This window comes from Lissotriton vulgaris, chromosome 8, assembly GCF_964263255.1.
Source record: "Lissotriton vulgaris chromosome 8, aLisVul1.2, whole genome shotgun sequence".
In the NCBI taxonomy this organism is placed as follows: Eukaryota; Metazoa; Chordata; class Amphibia; order Caudata; family Salamandridae; genus Lissotriton; species Lissotriton vulgaris.
In genome coordinates, this window is record NC_141696.1 from 1,328,193,619 (window position 1) to 1,328,218,584 (window position 24,966).

The 24,966-nt window shown below is 45.9% G+C and overlaps 1 protein-coding gene across 3 annotated transcripts in view; it reads right to left on the reverse strand.

Annotated features, from left to right (window-relative positions):
* The window catches only part of DYNC2H1 (dynein cytoplasmic 2 heavy chain 1), a 1,560,829-nt gene that overhangs the window by 1,082,159 nt on the left and 453,704 nt on the right, over positions 1-24,966 (reverse strand). For all 3 annotated transcript variants that reach the window (XM_086935265.1, XM_086935264.1, XM_086935263.1), the window contains exons 31-32: positions 9,379-9,529; positions 8,822-9,027 (exon numbers count right to left, since the gene is read on the reverse strand). In XM_086935265.1, coding sequence (XP_086791391.1) covers positions 8,822-9,027; positions 9,379-9,529 — 357 coding nt within the window. The remainder of the gene's footprint in view (positions 1-8,821; positions 9,028-9,378; positions 9,530-24,966) is intronic.

Here is a 24,966-nt window from a genome sequence, read left to right on the forward strand (position 1 = left end):
TGCTTACCTACCAGTGTGCCTCTGCTAGGATGTGTATTGACTGTCTGGCTTTGGTGTGACAGAGACTAGGGAGGTGCAGTGGCCCCAGAGAGTCTGGATGAGTCAGGGCTGGGCTGAATAGACCTGGCATTCATTTAGAGTACGGGGAGGAGATTTCCTTTCACCTGAATGGGCCTGGTCTACCTTCCAAAATGCTGTCTCCACCTCGTTGCCACGAAGCTGCACCAGAGAGGACATCACTGCTTTTGACTGAGCACAGGGTTTCTCTGCTACCAGAGAACAAAAGATTTTGCTGTATAGAAAAACAGGACCTGGACTTTAAGGTCACTTCTGGGAAATCACAAGGAACCTTTGCCAAGCAGAAGAGCTGGAGAAACCGAGGAGGAATACTGCCACTGTGCTGTTTGCTGTCTGGGGTTGGCCTGCAGTGACTACTTTCTGCCAAGGAAAGGGAAAAGCACTTTGCTGTTTGCTGGGTCCCCTGCTTGAGGAAGATCTCCAAGGACTTGAAACTGAGCTTGCCTCCTGTTCTGAAGTCTCAGGGACACAAAGACTTCAACCCCCCCAGCTCCCCGAAACTTCCTTGCTGGGAGTTCTGACCTGCTAAGAGGTGCCTGCTGTTGTTTTAGACCTCTGGAGGCTGTTTGCGGCTGGGGGCTGGAAAAGTAAAACAACTGCGAGAAGCGTGATGCATCTGCACCTGTTTCTGAAGAATCGCCGAAGAAATCGTCGCAGCGCCTGCCCCCGGCTCAAGAAATTGCTGCACGCCGCATAGAGTGCACAGATCGCCGAAGTCCGAGATCACCGCACCGATTCAGACGCAAGCCCTGTTGTGCGGCTGCAAGAATCCACGTATCGTCCTGTATTGTCGTATCGCATCAAGGAGCCAAATCTGTTGCATTGTAAGAAACCAATTCATCACCTCCCCACGCAGTAAGAAACCAACGCATCACCTCCTCTCCGATAAGGATCCGACGCATCACCTCCCCTGCACAGCAGTAAGGAACCAGCGCATCACTTCCCCTGGAGCAAGGAACCGACGCCTCACCTTCCCTGAGTGTAAGGAACCACCGCATCACCTTCCCTGCCACCCTTTTTGTTTGTGTGCGTGACGCATCCAAGGAACTTTGTGTGAAAAGTTTCGCATCTGCAAGTTACTTTGGATTGAACTGTTTCTACCATTTGAAAGTCATATTTTTATTACTGTATTTGGATTTTTGTCGTTTTGGTTTTGTTTGGTTTAAATAAAGATTACTTATTTTCTAAACTGGTGTCGTGTCCATTTGTAGTGTTTTCACTACATCACTGTATGTGTTCACAAATGCTTTACACACTACCTCTGAGATAAGCCTGTCTGCTCAAGCCAAGCTACCAAGGGGGTGAGCAGCGGTTATTTTAGAAGTGTATCCCCCTTACCCTGACTAGAAGCAAAGGTCCCTATTTGGACAAAGGTACCAACCTCTGTCAAATAGAGACCCCCATTTCTAACACACACAGCGACACAGGGGCCAGTTTGACTATGAAAAAAAAAACTTGTGTCACCTGATCATATCATACTTGGTCAACTTTACCAAGTGACCAACGCAAGCAACGGCAGGACTGATCATCCCTTGGCAGTTGTGAATCTCAGCTGGGGAGGGGTACCTGTCCCTTGTGGTTTCCTCAGACCTACCTGTGAACTATCTGCTGGGCAATAACATAGAAACTTCAGCCTGGTCTGAAGTGGAGTTCAGGAGACATGCAGAGATGATGGGCGTCTCTGCCAGTGTATTTGCTGTTACTCTGTAGGGACGGGCACATTCTTTTAAGGTGTAAGTGTCAGCTCCTTCATTCCATCCTATCCAGGATGGCCCATCAAGATGTTGATGGCCCATCAGGATGTTGATGGCCCATCAGGATGTTGATGGCCCATCAGGATGTTAATGGCCCATCAGGATGTTGATGGCCCATCAGTCACACCTAAGCTCCCTTTGTGTGTGGCTGTCTGGAGGGAATGCACTAAGCTCACCTGTTTCACCCACCATAGATGTGTATTCAGAGACCAGCTGAAACCACAGTATGGTTAAAGTAAGAAAATACCAATAATCCAAATGTGGCATTTTTTAAGACTTGCAACTTAAAATCCAACTTTACCATAAGATGTGATTTCAAATTGTGAATCCAGAGACACCACACTCAAAAAGTCTATCTTTTCCCAATTGGAAATTACAGTTATAAAATGTAATGAGGTAATTCCAAAGTTAACCTATGGGAGAGATAGGCCCTGCAGTAGTGAAAAACGAATGTAGGAGTTTTTCACTACCTGAACATGTAAAACTAACACATACATGTCCACCTTATAAAATTCACTGCACCCTGCCCTTACAGGTGACATATATATTAAAAAAGAAAGATTGGGCCTGACAAGAGGGTTAACTTGCCAGGTCGATATGGCAGTTTAAAACTGCACACACAGGCTCTGCAATGGATGCTTGAGATATTTAAAGGGCTACTTAAGTGGGTAGCACAATCAGTGCTGCAGGTCTACTAGTAGCATTTAATTTACAGACCTGGGCACATGTAGTGCACTTTACTAGTGACTTATAAGCATATCAAATATGCCCATTGTGGATAAGCCAATGTGACCATGTTTCAAGCAGAGGACACATGCATTTTAACACTGGTTAGCAGTGGCGAAGTGCTCAGAGTCCTAAAGGCAAAAATGAAGTCAGCAAAACAGGAGGTCAGAAGGCAAAAAGTCAGGGGAAACCACACCAAGGATGCCAGGTTTAACAGGAGGTCATAGTGGGTTGGTTGGCAGTGGGGCACACGACAAATGCTGCAAAAGTGGGGTAATTCCTGGGAAGCTTTAACCCATTGGTTAGGGAGGAGCCAGGAGTCACCACCCACCCACAGACTGGTGTCAGACATACATTAGAAACCCACAGTACCCTCCTCAGAACACTAACTGGACCTGTGGAAATCAGAAGAGGACGGAACCTACTGTCTGAGATCTGGAAAGAGTCTAGAAAACTGGACCTGCTCTCCCTCTTGCACCCAGGACAAAGGAGTGGATTTTAATGGTTAAAAGGCTGACTTCTTTTTCAAGCTACAAGTAGCCTTTACTTTGGTAATGCTCTATCTCGTAGAGACTCTATGTAGTCACAGATTCCTTTCCTTAGAACATACCTCAGGCATCAGACTGCGCGCAAGTGAGTAGCATTGTTTAGCACCATGTGGTGTCCTCTGTGTGATCCGCGCCAGAAATTATGTGCACAGTGCCTATATAGGCATCACCCAAGTGCACTGACATCTGTTTCTTTCAAGACATTCCATGCCAGAAGCGTGGAACCACAAGGAACACTGACCACTGGAGTGCAAATATATCACCCTCACAAGTATTCATCCTTAACTCTATAATCCAATCGCAGAGCGGGGAGGATTGGGTGTGTCGGTAAGGAATCTGCAGCTCGATAGAGTCTTTGCAAGATAAGGCTTTACTGATCGTAAGTAATTTGTTCATCTGATAAAGACTTCTAGCCACAGCCTCCTTTTCTTAGAATATATACCCAAGCAATACTTCCCCAGCAGTGGTGCTGCAATACGGATTATACTAAGAAGTCCTGTAGGACTGAACCAGCAAAATGACCAATACTACGGACATGACTGCCTAGGCAGTAGTGCTTCATAAACGTGTATAAGGAAGCCCATGTTGCAGGCTGACAGATATCCAGGACAGGAACTCCATGAGGTAAAGAGGTGTTCGCAGCTTTGGCTCAGGTGGAATGAGCGCGCAAACCCTCAGGGGGTTCCTTTTTTGCTGATGTGTAGAAGATTTTGAGGCAGAAAACTATCCATCAAGAGGCTGTCTGCTTCTGTACCACCTTCCCTTTTTATGGCTGTGACCTACCCCACAAAGGTGGAGTGAGCATGCAAACCCTCAGGGGGTGTCTTTTTTGGCAATGCTTAGAAGATTTTGATGCAGAGAACAATCCATCAATAGATGGTCTGCTTCTGTACCACCTTCCTTTGTTTGGCTCTGACCTACCCTACGAAGAGTTCATCGTCTACAAGGAACTCACAAGTGCAATCAAGCTAGTAGACAAGTGACGGACTGGCCTACATGGAAAAGAGTAACCACTTTCAATAAGAAAGATGCCCTAGTTTAAATAAAGTATTTGTCATGGTAAGAAGGTAAGGTATGGAGGATGCACAGAGAGCACCTGTAGCTCACTGAACTCAAATGTCTGACGACCCCACCCAGCCCAGTTTGTTGCAATACCACATGGCTGTGGTGTTGTCTGTGGACACCTGTACCAGCGTTCACCTGATTGAAGGAAGAAAGGCTTTCAGTGGCAGTAGGATTGCCCAACGCTCCACCAGATTCATGTGGAGCCCGGATTCTGCTGGAGACCAGATTCCTCTGATCTCCACCACTCCCAGATGGCCGCCCAAGCCTCAGGGTGATGCATCTGTTACTACCGTCAGCAATGCTTGGGGAAGGAATACTGACCAAATTCTGATTTGTTAGACACCACTCAAGATATCTTGCAGCTCCCTCTGAGATCTTGAGCATGTCGGAGAGATTCCCCTGATGCTGCTCCCACTGGATCGAGAAACAGAACCAAGTGGCTGATCAGGATAGTTAGAGACAGAGTGTGTAACTACACAGCCAGTGAGTGCCGAGCAGCCAAGGGTTTAAATATTCCCCAACAACTTAAGTATTTTTTGGAAAAACTTTTGTATTATTTCATAAGAAAAATGGCATCAAATACACACTCCATCACAACAGTTAGTACAAAAACATGAAAGAATATATACAAATATATACAAAAAATATATATATATCACAGTAAAGGCAACATACATTTGCAAAAATGATGAACAAACATATAATCCAATTATTATAATGACACCAACTGTTGTCTGCGATATGAATTCAAAAGCACATGGTTGCAAATTGAACACTTTTTTTTAAACAAATCATTAAAGAAATAAACCAGTCCTTTGGTAACAAAACCTGTGAACAGGGCGGAACTGAGATGGAATAGCCTGCCTGTCACACAACAGTCCGCGGTTGTTCGTCTGCCGATCAAGTCGAATCTGACCTGATCGGCAGACGAACAACCGCGGACTCCAACCTAGGAACGTTTGAACTGACAGCGAGAGATTGATTCCTGCTCGCACGCTTGAAAACAGACTGTGGCCCGTTTCCTTTGAACAGCGCACAACGTGTGCAGCTCTCTTCATCCTAACATTACACAGAAGAGAGAATGTGAGTCCGCGCTGATTAAAACAGCTCGCCTTGGGCGTCCCCGATTTCGGCACCTTTGACACCACATCCAGAATAATTCCGGTGTTTTTCCCCTTCTCTCCACGCAGCCAATGTGGTGGCTGAGAAGGTATTTCTCCACCCAGTCCTCGTCCTGAGGAGAACCTAGAATAAACAAGGTTCGAAACGCGTTGACCCCCAGCCTGTGTCAAGAACTAAGGGTGCAGCTAGGGACAAATTCATACCACTCTTGTGGGCCCTACCTGCAATTTCGTATAAATCACTATTCACAGGTGTTGTGTGACAGGCAGGCTATTCCATCTCAGTTCCGCCCTGTTCACAGGTTTTGTTACCAAAGGACTGGTTTATTTCTTTAATGATTTGTTTAAAAAAAAGTGTTCAATTTGCAACCATGTGCTTTTGAATTCATATCGCAGACAACAGTTGGTGTCATTATAATAATTGGATTATATGTTTGTTCATCATTTTTGCAAGTGTATGTTGCCTTTACTGTGATATATATATATTTTTTGTATATATTTGTATATATTCTTTCATGTTTTTGTACTAACTGTTGTGATGGAGTGTCTATTTGATGCCATTTTTCTTATGAAATAATACAAAAGTTTTTCCAAAAAATACTTAAGTTGTTGGGGAATATTTAAACCCTTGGCTGCTCGGCACTCACTGGCTGTGTAGTTACACACTCTGTCTCTAACTATCCTGATCAGCCACTTGGTTCTGTTTCTCGATTATTGAGGTCCAGGTTGGTCAGCAGTAGGACCCCACACCTTCATTTGTGTACTGCTCCCACTGGATCGTCAGGTTCCACAGCACAGCCCTCATATGCCAACAGGCATGTGTTACAGGTAGGATACAGAAGACCATGAGGCCCAACAACCTGAGGGTAATTCTCACGGAAATCCAGGATAGAGGTTGAAATATCAGTATCATAGCCTGAATATCTTGGGATTCGCCGCTCTGGAGGATAGACCCAAAACTGCACATCATCCAAAACAGCTCCTCTGAAAGAGAGCATCTGAGAGGGAGTCACGTGTGACTTTGGCACGTTGACAGTGAATCCCAGCAAGTGCTGGAGGTCCACCGTAGTCTGGAGGTGGGAGACGACTGCCTGGGTCGAGCCCATCTACAATAGCCAATCGTCGTATTAGGGGATGACCGGAACCTGACCTCTAGAGGTATGCTTCAATCATCGCATCACCTTGGTGAACACCCGAGGGGCGCTGGTAAGACCAAAGGGGAAAACGGCGAACTTGAAGTTCTCGTTGCCTACCGGGAACCGCAGGTAACGTCTGTTTACAGGCAAGGTGGGGATGTGAAGATAGGCGTCCTGCAAGTCCAAAACTACCATCCAACCTCTTGGATTCCCTACCCAGGGGAATGGTAGGGATTGACGCCGGGGTTACTTTTTTTAGCGGAGGCCTGGACCACTCTCCAGGGTGGGATGCTGGGTGAGGAAACTGGGGCCACCTGGGGTGATGGTGGCGGGCAATTGTTTTATGCACAGGAGCCCCTGTGCAGGGCTTGGACCACGCCCTGAGTAGGATGTCGGTAAGAGCTTTATTAAATGGGAGAAATGGTTCTGTGGGGCCGACTCCCGAATGAAGCACCCTCATCAAGATGTTTGTCTTGACTGCCACTGAGGGTAGAGTAAGGTCCAGGATCTCAGTCACCCTCTCCACCACCATTGCAAAGGAGGCATCTTCCTCTGTAGCCACGGCAAGGGAGAGAGACCAGGGCAGTGTCTCTGAGGTATCCAGTCCACTGGCATCCGCCAGATCCTCATACCAGGTATCCTTGTGATTTTCTAATGTTTGAATACCATGAGGGTCCGCAGACCCCTCCCAGTCATCACCCAATCCAGGCCTTTCATAGTAATAAGGCTCTGGCTCCAACATGGGTAGTCTGTCCACAGTCAGCGCCGGAGCTGGCGTCGGACAATGCCTGTTCAGATCTGTATCGGAGTTGGGAATGATGAAGGGGTGGTGCCACAGCTAGACATCAGGAGCAATGGCACTGGAGCGGGCTATGGTGAAGGTTGAGGTCGCTCAACCGCTGCTCCGGATCCGTCAATAGATCTCTGGTGTCCGACTGGTGCCAAGGACGAACACATTGTCAGATGACCATTAGGGGCCCCTCCAGGACCTATGGGGCCCTAAAGGCTCTCCAGTTCTGCCCAAAGATGAGGTGCATGACCTTGTAGAACTCTTTATGTTGGGCGGATTCACTCCAGCTCTTGGAAATTCAAGGAGGCGCGGGGACGGCCAAGGCTCCATCACAGAGCTAGGCATCCATTGCCAGCGGATCCACGACTTGTCCAAAGACTTGCACTGCAAAGTCAAAGACTTCTTCTTTTTGTGGGACTTACCAGACTTCCCCGACGACTTGGAATGGGAAAACGATCGCCGGGTACTACTTTTCCAAAGATCTCTGGACCTTCCTTGCAACAGAGATCGGGACCATCGCAGAGTTGTCAGGCGGAGAGAAGCTTGAGGGATCGCTCCCCTTGCTTCCTGGGATGCATAGCGCAGCAGTTCTCGCATGTCTTGGTGTTGTGGTCTCACTCAAGACACCAGAGGCAATCCAAGTGCGGGTCCGTCACTGACATTTGTTGGTGACAGAAGCCACATGGTTTAAAACCTGCCTTTCTGGTGGAAATCCCGCACACCAGGAGACAAATTCTAAAAAATTCTTCAACAAAAGATCAAAAATTAGTCAGTCAATAAGTTGACTGAAAGTAGCACTCTCCGGATCTGCGCTGACTGGCGTGGAAAGAAAAAAACAGACGTCAGCACGCTGGAGTGGCACCTATATTAGCACCGTGCACGTCGCTTCCAGGGCGTATGACACGGATGAAGCCACGTTGAGCTGAACAATGCCACCTACTGGCGCACAAGGTTACCGCTCACCAAGTGTTTCCAGATCCAGTCTGACACCTTGGGAGCATTCTATGGTAAGGAATCTGCAGCTTGAAGTCTGTCAGATAAATAAAGATATTAAAAATACTGCAAATGTGTGGTTCATGTTTATAAGAGGGCACTTCTGTTATGTGAAGTGTGAAAAAGACCCAAATAATAGCAAACCTTTCACTATCTAATGGAGACCCAATACCACCTATCAAAAGACACCAATTAATATCAAACAAAGCAAATACTGCAGTAGTACATTGTAAATAAAGAGAAAACGAGGGTGTGTGGGTGTTTATTTATTTTAAACTGCCCAATATTTCTATTAGCAAGGGTTATTTTAAAGCCTGTATTACATTTTTTTCTTTTCTATATATTTATATACATTTACATATAGTTGCATCATTGTTCTATACACATATGGGTATGAGGTGGAAGGAGAATGATATATATTAATTATAATACTTCTTTTAGCCCAGGCATTATTGTTATATTGTTCATGTCCTTTCCATCTGCTTCTGCTTTTCTACGTGTTAGCTATTCTTGATGTCCTTTTATACAGCATGAAATAAACAGCATAATCAAGAGACTATGAATTCCCATTCTTGAAAACCAGAGGTATGCATGCACATAAGTGAAATACCTGATACTCGTAGGTATACTGGAGCTCGCCATCCACCATCTGAATGTAACATTTCCCATCGTCTCTCATATAGAAGCGGAGTTGTTTCTTCCACGCCCAGTCTTCGGTCGTATGAATTTGTGCTTGATTTAGTTGCTTCACAATATCGATATTATGAATAATGTCAAGAATAAGTGCTTTGAGTTTAAGTTCCAGAACTCCAGAATCTGCATAATTAAAATGATCAGAGTGAAGTCTCGTGCAATTCAATCATATTGAGACTTAATCGATAATCTGCAGGTAGGATTATCGGCATTTTAAATGTGCTATGTTTTATAGGAAGAAACACAGAGATGGCATGCTGCATCACTGGCCTATAGCCCAAGCCTGTTGTCTTATCTTCACACTCTTTTCAGTAATCACCACAGGCTTCAGGGACAGTATGTCTTCTATGCAATAATTCAGAGGCAAAGGGTGTGGATAACACCCTACCTACCCCTCGACCCACATCCGTATAATGTATATAACACATCTGCGTTCCACGTTATCATTGTCACACACATTATGCCCTGTCATACCTGTATTGCCAGAGTCTTCCATACTTGTATCTATGCTGGTATAATGGTCCCGTTTCTTCACAAGCTCAGCCTCAATCTGTTTGAGTTGTCGATCCCGAATTGCATTTTCAATATCAGCCGTGAACTGGATCTGCTCTGCCAAGCACAGTATCTAAACCGCACAATGCAATAAACACAGGAGACATTAAACATATGATTATTGATATCAGTTCTAGCACGATTGTGACTACATTGCAGTATGTGCACATCACTTTTGTATTAGGAATGACAACACTAAGCAATTGCAACTTTACCAACAAGCAGTGGCAAAGCCAACAGGTCTCGGAACTAAAAAGGCTCAGCTATTGTTTTTGCCAATGCTATCGGTTTTCATTGCAAACCACATGTGAACACACAAAAGCCGATGCATCAACAGCAATCTTGGTATTCCAAAATGGCCCATGATGTGTGTGCAACGACTCAAGACGTGTGTGTGTGCACAGTAAGAGATTGTATAGTGACGCATATGCAAGCATGTGCGTCGTGAAGCACCATGAATATTTTTCATTTCCTGCTCTAACATGGCAGTTCGACATTTTAAACATGCAATTCAAAGCTTTGAAAGAATAAAAAAGTGAGAAACTGCACCCTAGTGCAAGAATAATGAATGTAAGTATGTGGCTCGGTACCACTTTACAGGTGCTAAGACCTCGCAAAAAAATAACAATAATAATAATATTTAATAATATATATCTCAAACTGGGAGCCAGACTAGAGGCAGTCAAGACCTAACAAGCATTGGCATAGCCAACAGGTCTTGCCTTTGGGACCTTATAAGTATATAGTATATAGGACCTTGCTGGTCAGAACAATATCCTTACTGCAACAACATTAACTGTTGCATGGCTAAACACTTATAAGGTCCCAAAGGCGAGACCTATTGGCTATGCCAATGCTAGTCTTTTTAGACTGCTGGCTGAGGCAGTGGGGCTACGTTCCTCAGCAATTGTGGCGGATCCGTCAATGCCTGGAATTTAGTGCACCCTGCCTTAGGTGACTTACCTACATCTTAGCCATACTAAAGGGGATGGTATCACTTTACCTACATCTTAGGAACTGCTAGCAGGCCTGGCACACGGACAGTGTGCCATGTCGACTTGGTCATTTTTTCAACTGCCACCACATTAATTAATTTAAACTTTTCTTCAATTTAAGCTTTCTTTTTTAAACTGTGCCGTGGTCTTGGATTAATTAGCGCCAACTGCTGAAAATAGTGCGACATGTAAAATAACCTCTATGGGGAACAGAATCACATTTAAAAAATCCTGTCCCCTTTTAGAAAGCGGAACACTGTGTGACACAGTACAATGTGCTTGCAGTGGGCACTAAAATTAATTTTGTATTTTATTTTCCTTGGACCATCCCGATGTCTCGATTGAAGGCCTGGTCTTGGAATCCGGGGTAATAATGTAGGCGATACAGATGATAGTCTAAAAATGACATTGTGTGTGTTAATTTTCGATTATTTACTAGAACAGAGTAATATTTATGTAGTGTATATCTTGAACGCAATGTTTAGGTCAGACAAGGATATGCTGGACCACAACCTGCAGAGGTTGCACCAATATTACATGAATTTTAATTGCAGCGCAAGTCTCTAAGGTGGCTCTGGATACTGATAGCAGGGCGCATCTTAGACAGGAGCTCAGTTATTTAGCACAGAGGGAGTTCCAGAAGGGCAGCCCAGCCCTTCATGCTTCAACAGCAGAAAGGAAACCTGGCACCTCTCTTTATGGATGAGGAACGGGTGTCGGAGACATGAGAATACAGCCAGAAAATAAAACCTCTCTTACCTGAAAATGTCGAAACAGTTTAGACGCAGCTTGACTTCCAGTGTTAAATGCTATACTCCAAATAAAAGGCAAATGCTGGCTTTTGTAAGCGCCTAGAAGTCGCCAATAGCTCATGACAGCTCTGAGGAGTACTATACAAGTCTCCGCACTCAATAATTATAAAATGTTACCCCTTGTGGATAGGTACAGGGCGGGTACCATTATAGCAAGGCCCAGAACGGTGTCGGGCACGGCCCGAGTCACCTCTTCCAGGCACCTATTGATATGGGGCACTTTTTAACACTTTTAACATCACGAGGCGCCTACATACAGACACATTTCATGTTCCCTACTCATATGGCGTAGGATGACCCACCTTCAACCAGGAGACCAGCTTAGACGCAGAAAACGTACAGAGTGAACGCCATGGTCCGTAGTGCCGCGGAGCTCACGTTAAGTATAGCGCTGCGCAGCTCGCATCTGACTCTGATGCTGCGCAGCTCACATCCGAGTCTGGAGGTGAAAGCACCTGCTGTGGTTCTCAGGGCCGGGCCGACGCTGCGCGCTCAGGGGCGGCTCCGGCGCTGCGAGGCTCAGGGACGGCTCTGAGGCGGGCTTCGGGAATGAGCTGTCTGCATATTTATAGACATAACAGGCCCAGGGCTAGAAGAGGAGGAGAGAACATGCTAGGAATAGACACAAAAACTACAGTGTCCGGGAGAGGCAGGGAGTTTGTGTCTGCAGCCCCAAAAGCGTGGCTAAAGGGCACGGTGGGCTATGGGGGCTGCCAAACGCCAGACAGAAGCATTAGCCGTTATGCCATGCTTAAAGGCCTAAGTGCCTCCACCCTCCTGCACAAAGCGGCAGACTGCCCCCACGTGCACTCTCGCCATCCTTGTATGCAGACGTGCAATCCTCTGGTGCAACCCATTACTTCCATCAAAAGGCCCAATGGGGTCCCTGTTGTAAACTGACCACCTGCTAATTGGCAGTAAACACGGGATAGGCTAATTAGCGGGAGTACTGCTTGCTCCCAATTTCGAATTTGTCGGTATATGGCCCAGAACTGTCACTGTATTCCCACTCATTCACACAGTGAAACGTGCACTCAGTGCCCCCAAATTTACTACTTTGGGAGGCAGACCGTCACTATTAATAGCAGTCTTTTCCACTTCCGGTCCTTCTGAGCGCATGGCCTCACAGGCCACCATCTTGCTCTGGGGAAGGTCCAGGGGTGACAGTGTGAATGTGCCCGAACGTTCTGCCCACGCAGAGGAAGTGCTGGTAACATCAGTTTTAGCGTAAACAGCCACAGGCCCGTTTTTACCGATCAGGGGCACCACTGGCTGCAGCTCTGGGGTGGCCTGGGGGAAGGCTGGCCAGATGGTGGGCTGGCATGGCCAGTCCTGTCACTCCCTTCTGACCTCACCCTTGTAGAAGGCCAATGGTAATAGATGTGTTACCATTGGCAGCACTGGCAGGGTCCTGCCAGGCTGCGGTGGCTTCCCAGCGAAGGCCCTGGCATTTATTTCCATACAAATTAAGCACTACTGGAGAAGCCAGACCTGTTCTGTGAGAGTGACGGCCCCTGTGAAGGGCAGGCGATGTAAATGAAGGCAGAAGCTTGTTGCGTGCAATAAAGGTGGCATTAAAACCCCTGTCTTTGAAAGAGCAAAAAGACCAAAAAAAGGGAGAAAAGTTAACCCCTTTACTGCTAAGGCTATTTTCCTTCTTTTATGTAATTTCCATTGAAATCAATGGAAAGTCCATGACGAGTTACCCTTGTCATTAGCGGCGAAGAGGTTAAAAGGAAGAAAACAGAAGTGAGCTGAGCTAAACAAACTAAGGGCTAAAGAAGCTCGTGCAGCAGGAGGAGGCGCGCAGCAGCAGGGGGAGGAGGGGGTCCGCGCGAATCACTTGCGGGAGCAATAATTGCTGCCACATGGAGGCAAGCGCTACCGCAAGTAGATCGCCTCACATGTACGCATTGCCATTGATGGCAATGGAACGCGTGCCCGTTTTTGGCTGCAAAGCCAAAGCGATCTCAAAAGATGTTTTTGCTTATGGAGCGCATGCTCGCTGCATAGGCGAGACCTAAAAATTAATGTTACATTTGACTCTCTTTGGTTAGGTTTCAGAAACTGGTCCAAAATAGTATTCAATCAAATTTTCACATCATAACCTGGACATTGCCGTCCTAAACATCCTTCAATACTGTTCCGGTCCAAAAGCAAGAAGGAGAGTGTTGTATTGTCTGTATGTTTGTTCTGCATACAAAAATATAGATTTTAATGACTACAATAATTCCATTTATATTTATATTTACACTATTAAGGCTAGGCTTCACTCATTATTACACTTGGAACCGTTTAAACTAGGTTTGCTTACGAAATTAAGAACACATAAACAGCATAAAAAAGTGCTTTATGCACATGCAGTTTATAAATTGATGTGTACAGGTGGCTTGTATGTAAAAGGTAACAGAGGAGTGACTGAAGACAAAGGCTGAAAAGAAGGGTTGGCAAATGCACTTGTGCCACGTAATCGACCATCCAGGATACAATGAAACTGATCTGGTGTAAATTTTGCAGCTAATAAACTTCACTAATGAGTGAAATAAATGAAAACACTTGTAGGACAGTTGGCATGTCAGAGAAAAGTAAAAAAATATCCGACAAATTCTATGGCAAACGAAAGAAATGTTTAGTGGGTGAACTTTCTAAAACTAAAAAAGTAGGATTTAAGCATACACATATTTTACAAAAATTTAGTGTTAAATAGGTAAAACCAACTAAGGCACAGTAATATCATACAGGTAATGTATGCAGTGCACACATTATGCATGGGCATGTTTATAAGTTCGGTAGTGCATAAAGAACAGTCATTTACGTGTCGGGTGCCAAATATTAAACATAATGTTATGTCTTGCTCTAGCGGTTGGATTTTACGCGTTTGAAGGAGCTCACTGCATAATAAGTCTCTTTGATCCATATCTACAACATAGCAAATGGTAAGCTCCGCATCTAATGTCAGGCTTACATATTTTGTTGCACATAAGGCATGTTTCGGGTTATATATCTCACATTTGCCTGTCAGGGGACGGTACACTCACTTGATGTTCGACAGACACCCTGATGGTCTCCTTCTAATCCGGTCATTCTCTTCACATAGCCACATGGGAACTACATATATGATACCTATTCAATGCATCAATGTTTTTTAAGGCTGTATATATTTCTATACTCTGTATGACACTAAACAGTGTTTCCTACTTTTTTACTATTGCATAGACTGACAATGATCTAAACATGGGTCATGATGACCCCCTGATCATTTGATTTTAAATCATGTTTTTGTGTTTGTACACATCCTTGCCCAGTTCTGAAGAAGCCTAGAATAAAACAGGCTGAAATACGTCAACCACACCGGAGCCTGCCGTACAAGACCTCTAAACAGCCACAGTTCGAATTGGGATCATTGCTCTAAATAATCAGAGACATTTGATACACAACTCTTTGAGCTGGTCTTATTTACTTGGGCGGTCGACCTGTTGACAGTGCCCAGCCTAGAATAATGGGAACGACCACCACCTTCTTACTGCAATGTATTAGCAAGGATTGTGCTCTATTTTGAATAATATGATATTTCTGTAAAAACGGCCTTTATTTGCACACAAAAAGTTTATCTATTTCTTTGTCATTCACCCTTTTCAGTTTTGATTTAAGGCAAAATGAAAAACCTTTGCTGCATCAATGAGTGTTGTCTCATTCTACAAAACACGACATCCTGGCCAATATAAAAAATACTCTTTCTTTTGAAAGTATTTAAGTGAAGGCTTTGAAAATACCCTCATAACAAGTAATGTTAATCTTGGTATAATTGGATCTTTACATTTATTCTGTTAGAGCTATTTGCATTTTGCATACTGCTGATGCATGGCCTCGGCTGTAGAAGGGGATATGGGCTCAACCTCATTATAATTTAGTTCAATGTAACTAGGAGCAGCAAGATCAAATGTTGTTTTTTCAAACTTCCAGAAAGGTTTTAAAAGGTTTCTCCACCAAAAAGAGCACGTGCACTTCCTTGGGATCAGATGTACTAACATTAGGAATAGCGATTTATTAGTTGCCATTTGTGAACTGTAATTCAGTCGCAAAAAACTAAATGCATACTACTGTGAATCGGTATTTGGAAGAGATGCCCTAAACACGCCCCTTCCAAATACCAATTCAGAAATGGGTCACAAACGTAAATTGTGATTCAGTAACAAGTTCCCCAATCATAATTTGGTGTTTGAGCATTAAAAAAGCTATTTTGCAGTCATGAATGGCCCAACTCTGCAAATCGGGCGTTTGCAACCTTAAAAAAGCTTTGTACATCTGGCCATAAGCGCTTTCTAAATTAATTGTCCACCTTTCGAGCCTATCCACAAAGCTTTATTGCAGCATTCATTTTGAAAAATGTTTTTTCTGGTTGCTATTACAACTGCATAAGTGAGCAGCAAACTCTATCAACTATTGGAGCTTATACCGTTTTCCATTACAATAAAGTAGTGATGAGAACTCATCCCTCTTTTCTACCCATGGAGGTTTCGATATTCAAATCAGTTAAGCTATTACCCTTCCTGTATTCTTCAACAATGCAGTTGCATGGGCTGAAATTTCAGTCACTCTCTAGATATCAATAGGGTTTCAGATTGTTATATAGATTAGACTAAGTCAATACTAAAGTCTAACACGCTCATCGTTTATTGTGGATCAATACGTACAGGAATAGCAACCTGAAAATGGTTGTTTTCTCATAGGGTTGTTTCTTACATTTCTTATAGTTATCAATTAGGTCATAACATTCTGCCAATAGGACCCATAGCCAATTTCACCAAACGAAAAAAAGCCACCCCACACTGCTTAAGACACATGCTGCTTGTATAGATTTGTAAAGTAGCCCATGGGAATCTTTCATACATTTGATTCAGAGATGAGAGCTGTGTCTACCGTTGGTCAAGCCTCCATTAAAAAAACTTTTTCTTAATGTTCAGTAAAGAGCTCTTTTTGTGACCTTCATGGACAGGAGCTTCAGAATTTTACAGGTTTGCTTGCTAGTCTATACAAAATTTTGTACATTTTAATGAAGGTCCTGCAACGCAGAAAAGATGGCTACTTACTTGCAGTCCTCGTTCTGCTTCGTACTGATATTGTAAAATAATAACCTAACCCTCCCACATTCCTGGTATTTGTCTCAGCCACGTGGCCGGAGACACTGACTTTGGTGCTTTTTCTATCTCTGCTAATGTAATGCCTATCAGGCGTCCTTTTACCTTCACGTTACACACATTTAAGCAGCAGTTTAGTATTAAGGTGCTGCTATGTACTTTTGGATGTCATGTTAATTGGATTAGAATACATTTAACGAAAATGTTGACCTTGATAGGCTTTTAAAGGCTGCACTATAGCATGCTAGTCTTAGTCAATAAAATGTGGGCTAAGTGTTCTGGGTTCTCCACATGCACGGGGAATTATTCTAACTTTTACGACTATCAATGAAGACTCTACAATCTAGAACCCCATCTTTCTCATGTTTCAACTTCAATCACACATTTGCTTTTGTCAGGAATCAGCAGGCTACTTGTTCCTCCAAATGTATCCATTGTATGTCTGCATAGTTCAAAAACATTAATCTTGTCTGCCTCCCTCAGCTTCTTGGAACATGTTCGTAATTTTGCATTCTTTAGTGTATTCATCTTTCTCTTTATTTTGTTATGAAAACATTCAAAGGTCCTATTCCCATGATAATGAGGCACGTGCTGAGGAGATGCTTAGTTGTTGCCAGGTAACCGTTTAGCCAGCCGAGCAAGCGTGCCTCCCTGCTGTTTAAAGGACGTACTCGGCAACGCCCTATCGCGGCTATAAATAGCTGTGAGTGTGAATAACTCTGCTTGACCCTCGCCTCTTGACTCATCTCCATATGGCCCTTGGCCCCAAATGGATATTGATTATGATCACAGATTCGAGACTCCTGTTTTCAGTCATTGAGCATCGTATGGTTCCAGGCGTTAAATCAGATATAAACTGTGAGAACCTCATTGAATACGCAATGCCATATGTTATCCATAATCTACAGTAACTGTTACCAAATCAATTACCAGTTAATCGAAATTGAATACTATGTCACAGTAACTTATTCTACAATTCACGATTGCACTGATTAATTCACTTCAGCAGACTCACTAGACCATTCCAAGATGGCCACCGTAACGAGTCTGTCTGCACTTTCTATTCGCATCATGTGGGCACATCTCACTGTTGTCTTTCTTACCAGGTAGAGGTGGTAAAATGACTGTACGAGTAACCTTCAGCCCAAGCACAGGAACAGGTGCACAATAAGAAGGACCAAATTCTTTTATGTTCTCCAGCTTTTCTCACACCAGATATCCGATTTTAGGAAGCCAACCGGCAAATGGAATCAACAGTGCTGTATTAGTGGAAGAGGGTAAATGTTCAGTTGCATAGCTGTCACGTGTCTTTTGTAGATCCTGTAACACAGTAGAATGATTATCTACGTCAAAGGTTGAGGCAGCCGCCACAACATCTAAACCATCAAGGTCTGGAACAAACATTTTAATGCCAAAGAGCATTTCACATAGGGTCTGCCCACCCAGAGATCATCTAAGGAGATTATTAAGTGCACGCTGAACCCCATACAAGTGGACCAGCCAGTTCCTGGCATTGCCTATGACTCTATCTGTCAAGGATTGCTTTAAGTCACGGTTCATTCGCTCCACAATTCAATTGCCCTCCGGCTTGTATGGAGACAAAAACTGCACCAGTACCCCCAAAGACATCATCACATCCTTGTACGCCTTAGAGGCGAACGCTGGACGTTGGTCACAATGGAAGGCACCACATGCAAACATCCCGACAGAGACACACAAATCCCTGATGACATTTCAAGTGTCAGCACTGCGTAGTGGCCAAACCCAAAGGAATCTAGTGCACGAATCAACTGCAGCAAATATATATTTATACGCAGAATCAGAGGAGAGAGGACCGCAGTGGTCAAGAAAGATATAGCCAAAAGGTTGATTAGAAATACATGGCTGTGTTTGTGGTGGGTGTGTGACCGTAGGCAGCTTGATTTGCTGACAGATGTCACAAGAGAGTACATAATTACGGGTCTGTTTATATAATCCACGCCACCAGTAACGTTGCTGTAAAATAGAGACTGTTGCCAACACAACAGCATGTGCAGATTAGATTCCATCGTGTGGGGCTATGATCAAAGTAGGATGGCAGTCCATGTTGGGAATCATCCGATCCCCGACCGAAGGAATCAAAGCATAAGGAACCTGTTCGGGAGTTATGTGATAAGAGTGTTTCGAAGGGAAACACTGGGATAAGCAGTTATCTTCCTTGTTGCAGCTACTGCTGCCAAAATCTCATTATCTATTTTAGACATGGATCTTGTAACTGCTGCTATGGAACACAGGGCTACTGCAGACTTGCCCGCTTCCTCAGCCAAAGAATTACCAAGAGCATCTGCTCCCACATGCTGATGGCCAAGAGTATGTATAACATGTGTGAGGGGCAAATGTTGTTTAAGATCTACCACTCAAACCCAAAGCTTTTATGCTTAATTGCGCTGCCTTTGGAATCCTGACAGTCCTTCCGAGACCAAAAGAATAAGTTGTCATTAAAGGACTGGACACAATAATAAGAATCACACACAATAATAGTATTCACATTTGGACCTGCAAACTGGAGAGCAAGTACAAGAGCATGCAAGTCTGCCAATTGTGCCGTACAGTCTCCAGGTGCCTGAGTGTAAACAATCGAAGACTTAAATTCTCCATTAACAATTGAGCCAGCAAAAAATGCCCAAGCCACAGAATAACCATCCGTGGCTGGTTGAGCCGAGCCATCGGTGTAAATGATGCAGGGGTAGTCATGTAGAGGTAGCAGAGACAAGGCAGGAGGATGAACGTGTTCATACTGTAAAAACTCCTGTGTCTGTAAGAAAGGATCAAAGATAAACGTGACATCAGCCGATGTCAAAGAAGTAGCCTATTGTATCCAACGGGGATGTAGTGCTTTTGAGTTAGGTAGACTCCCCTTAGTCACAGCTTCCGGGAAGGGCGTGACAATAAAAATGTGTTTGCCTTGCGCCAGTGAGCGTTCCTTCAGAATCGCCATCTGAACGGCCATCAAGATTTTTTCAACAGTTGAAAAGCGCATTTCAGCAGCAGTGTATAAATGTGATTTGTATGTAATAGGAATTGTGTCTCCCTCTTTGAACGTCAGGTAAGTGGAACCCACTGTACCAGAAACGATACGTATTACCAGGTTTGTGGTGTTATCACGTGTCAACAAGTAGTTAGTTGCAAGCTAGTCAGATTGCAAAGAATTTAGAATAGCAGTATGTTCCGGAAGTCAGCGGCCAGAAGAAAAAGTCGGTTGTATCAATGCGTAAAGCGGTTTGATATGCTAGGCATAATTGGGAATGTATGTGCCCCCGAAATTCACAAATCCCAGCAAAGACTGAAGTTACTTCAGTGTAGAAGGGGGTTGCAATTATGCACATTTCTGCAAGAAGGGAGAAGCCAAGCCCTTTCCTTCATTATTGAGCTGATAGCCCAAAAAGAGCACCGGCAAATGGGCGATTTTGCAAAATTGAATTTATATCCATAGTCGGCAGAGGACAAAATAATCTTGTCAACTCGGACAAGATGCAGCATGAGCTCATCGTCCACCAGATAAATGTCATCTACATACGAGAACCCATCAGGGTCTATGTTGTTCAACAAAGACACAATCCATGCCGTAAATGCCCCAGGGCTACACTTATACCCCATAGGCAATCGTGAAATTTTTCCCAACTGTCAAATCACGGCTCTCAGGAGCAAGATTGTGACTGTAGAAACCATTAGAAATATCAAGTGGAGTTTTGTAATTTTTTAGGAAAAGATTGTTTACCAGTGCAGAGCTGTGAGAATTCTGCAGCGCAAAAGTGAGACAATGACTGTTCAAATTTCGGTAATCCAATACAACCCGATAAGAACCATCAGGATTTGATATCGTAAAGAGAGGAATATTCATCGGTGATGTATATGATATAATCACTCAATGATACTCCAACTATGTTATAATATCACAAACGGAAGCCTTTGCTTCACGTCTGATTGGATATTGTGGTTGTGGCTGTGGCAGAGAGTGTAAAGGTATTTCATGAGCCAGTGAATCAACATCCTGACCCACCTGATTACGATACACCGCCGGGGGTAGGGCCAAAGCCCGCTCAGCTACGAAAGCCTGTGCATGCTCCTCAGGGACATAACGCAAAAAACTCAGATGTATCACGTCTTCCCCTCTAGAAGAGGCTAACACAAAGGGTGGAGGCCAATCCGCCTCCGATAACAAAATGTGATACGAGGAGGTTACGTTCTCCCAAGAAAATCCTTGATTGGACGAGGTATATCACCTTAAATTTGGAAAATTCATTCATAGAGCCTCCAGACAGGGATGCAGAGCCTCCCGAACTATGGTAACCTCCACTGCGCTGTCGAGCAGAGTCACTGCCCATGTCCAATCCAGGAGTCCCGTTCTCACCGTCTGAGGAATACCTCCCTGTTAGTGGCAACTTTTTTCTTCTGAAACAGAGGTTGAAAACGAGGAAGGTCCTCTTGTTTTCCTTTGACTTCAAACTGTTGAGGCTGATCACGTCCCTGTGGCGCAGGTTTATTTTTGCCACGATCTTGGCGTTCCCTCCACCGACTTGAGAGCCAGAAGTGTCCTGTGAAGAACGAGGAGAACATTGGGGACTTGAAATCTATCAGGAGTTTTAATTTTCGCACGGTCATAAGCACGCTCAGAAGACTCAGGTGTCGGTGAACCAGCAAGCGAACCTTGCTTCTGTTGTTGCTGCCCCTGTTTTTTATTCTTCCAGTTCTTTTTAGGAAAGACTGGACGCCCATCTTTATCAGTCTGTACTTTTTGTTGAGTTTGAGATTGTGTTTGCATTTGAGTAGAAGGCCTAACTCCCACATTATTGCGGCCTATGGTCATATAAGCTTTTGCAATAATCTTTGGTATTTCTTGTGGCTTGTCTGCATCTGGAATAGCCTCCAAAGCTTACTGCATCGTCTTTAACATTTGCAAGGATCATATCAGCAACCATGTGGAACACCCCCACCAGACTCATCCCCAACTCTACAGCCGCTACGGCTCCGTGTTCATGTTGAACACGTTTTATCACAGAGGGGAGGACAGTCATGGAGGGAGTGCTGAAACACTTCAAATATACTGCTGCAAACACCTTGCCCAGGTGTTACAATCAGCTAACTTGGGAAGCAAGTCTTTAGGCAAACTAATAGTCAATATCCTGTGTTTCTCCACAGGAGAGGTATTTGGAATAACAGCCTCTAGTTGTCCAAATTCTTCGCAAGCCAATAAGGTAAATCATCCTTTTTTTTTTTTTATTTAAATTTGTTTTTATTGTTGCAGAAAAAAAGGTACACCAGTACAGAGTAAACAATCCGCCGACGTGGCCTCAACATTCAGCCACGAACAGCTATGTGTGCAACATTTTCTCGTTTTATAGAACTGGTACACATAAGCATGACATCGGTTAATCAGTGCATTATAATCGTGTGAGGGCGCCTGCAGGCTGGGAAGCGATGGGACGGTACCGCCGTGGGGGCGGTGAATAAGGACAGGCGGGCGCTCGCTTGCCACAGCGGCGCAGGATCTGGGTCTGTACTGTGCATATAATAGTGTGACCAGTGAACAGAGGGGTAACGGAACTGTGGGAGGGAAGCATGTAGGCGCTAGCAGGGTCCAAACAGGGAGATATCGGCAGCAGGGTGTAGGGGGGGGGGGGGGGGTAAGGGGGGGAGGGATCGGCAGGGGGGGTCTGCTGTATCTCGGCCAGCGGGGTGGGGGTCAGGTGGCCGGACGTACGAGAGGCCGCTCAAGATGCGGGGGTTATCGGGGTTCGACCCTGGGGTGGCTCACATCAGGTAAAGGCTACCGGTCTTCCCGGGTGGGGGGAGGGGAAGGGTCAGGCTGGTCTCCCGCCTGCGTGGACTGTCAGAAGCTGTGAAGGAGCATGGCCCACTCCATGGAGATGGGAATTTTACGCGCACACTTGGCTTCTTCTTCTCTTAAGGCGTCTTCCTCCGCTGCCGCCCATTTGCTAACCGCCCCTTTCCACTGTGCTATGGGGGGGCCCTCTGGGGATCGCCAGCGCATGGTTATACATCTATTGGCTAATAGGAGCGCCAAGGGCACGAAGCGTCTATGGACAGGTTCCTGCTTTGAGATGTGGAGGATGCCTAGTGCACTGGACTCCCAGGTGGCTAGTGTAGTAAGGCCCGTGAGTTCCAGTAGTGTGTTGTGTACTGCCCGCCAGAAGAGTTGAAGGTCGGGACAGTCCCAAAACATATGACGGAAATTTGCAGCAGGGGAGCAGCATCTGGGACATAGGAATGGTGTGGAGGGGTAGAACTTCTGTAATCGCGCTGGGGTGAGATATGCCCTGTGCAGTATGTAATACTGAATATTTTTGAAGCGGGCGTTCCTAGAGACGCGTTTAGGGGCCTCGAGCGCTTTGGTCCACTCTGAGTCGTGTAGAGCGCGGCCTATGTCCTCCTCCCAGGTGGCTCGCAGGGTTGTCAGGGGAGCGTATGAGAGTTCTCGGATGGATTTGTATAACCATGTGACCAGGTGGCGACCCACCCCCATATGTAGGATAGTATGTATTACTGGATGCGTGTCTGGCTCGCCAGTTTGGAGATTGAAATGGGGCCGGTATCCATCGAGCAGTTGTCTGTACCTTAGGAACTGACCCGGGGGGAGCCCATATTCCGCGATCAAGCGGTCAAGCGGCTTCAGCAGTCCCTCCTCGAAGAGTGATTCCAGGTCTGTGATGCCACAGTTGGACCAATCGGCGAGCAGTGGAGCCGTGAAGTAGGAATCCTGCCTGGGGCTGCCTATTAATGGTAGCAGCGGGGAGTATGGGGGCCTATCAGGGGACAGCCGGTGAACCCGCATCATGCATCGGCGCGCTATCGCCACATGGAGGGGATATGTGCGCCGTGGCTTGGTGCCCGGGAGGAGTAGACGAGTGAGCTCCGGAGTTGCGATTCTGCTAGTAGGGGTAACCGTCTCCTGAGGGTAACGGTCCGCCGTCCAGTAGGACAGCCACTGGAGCTGTGCCGTGAGAAAATATGCCTCGAAGGATGGTGCTCCGAGTCCCCCCTGTGTCGTGGGGAGTTGAAGAGTTTTCAGAGCGACCCTGTGGCGGCCTGCTCCCCAAATAAGAGTTCCTAAGAGGGAATCAACATCGCGAAAGAAGGATCTGGGCGGTATCACCGGCAGGTTTGTAAAATGGTAAAGGAGCCGGGGAAGCATCACCATTTTAGCGAGGGCTATCCGTCCTATCGGGGCTAGCGGTAGTTTATTCCAGAAGGCGACCGTCGGGCGTAGGCTAGCTAGCACCTTGCGGTGATTGCCTTCGAAGATGTCAGCTGGAGAATGGTACAAGCGCACGCCGAGGTATCGGGGAGCTTCCGCTGACCATGAGAGCTTATGTGGTCCGAGTTCGACGTCTCGGGGGGGTAGGTCTGGGTGTAGAGGGTAGACTGTGGACTTGTCGCAATTTACTTGTAGGCCTGAGGCTGCTGCAAATTCCGCTAATGCGGCTCCTATGGGGGTCAGGTCCGTTTCTATGTCTCGGACATATATGAGAAGATCATCCGCGTACATGGACACACAATGGGTTCCGTCTGCGAGTGGTACGCCCCAGTCCACACCTTCCTGACGCAGTCGAACCGCCAGCGGCTCGACTGCCAGTGCGAATAGGAGGGGCGACAAGGGGCATCCTTGTCTTGTGCCCCGTCGAACTTCAAACGCCGGTGAGATGCGTTTCCCGATACGAACTCGAGTGGTGAGGTCGGTGTATAGGAGGCGGGTATATGCCATGAGGGTCGGGCCGATATTAAGGCGGTGCAGGACTGAGAACAGGTAGGGCCAGGTGAGGGTGTTGAACGCCTTCTCTAGGTCCATAATGAGGCAGGCGGCGCGGGGAAATCTGTCACGCACTTGATCTTGGATATGGAAGACCCGGCGGAGGTTCTGGGAGGTATTTCTCCCTGGGACGAAGCCGCATTGGTCGGGGTGGACCAGTGGGCGTATGATTTGTGCATATCGATCGGCCAGGATCTTCCCTAGGATCTTACAATCTGCTGACAGGAGTGTGATGGGCCGGTATGACCCCATGTGGAGCGGATCCCTGTGAGGCTTAAGAAAGGTGACAATCACGGACTCCCGTAGCGACTGGGGCAACCTCCCTAAATGAAGTGACGCCCCGAACATCCGTGACAGGCGGGGGACCACCAGGGAAGAGAATGTTGAGTAGTATTCTAGTGGGAAGCCGTCCAGTCCCGGTGCTTTATTCCGGGACATGGCGCGTATCGCTCGGGTGATGTCAGAGGGAATTCTTCTGGCGTCCAGTGTGCGCTTGTCGTCATCCGATATCGTGGGCAGTGTCAGAGGGTCTAAAAAGTGGTCCGCGGGAAACGGGGAGCAGTAAGCCGGGGCCTCGTACACTCGCGTATAATGGCATTGGAATGCCAGGAGAATCTCGGCATGTGATTGCACTAACACACCCTCCGGGTTGATGATGTCTGTGATCGGCTTGATTTCAGTTTCCTGCCTCGCCATCCAGGCCAGAAGCGCCCCGGTTTTGTCTCTGTCTTTGTGTACCCTAGAGGCGTATGCCCTAA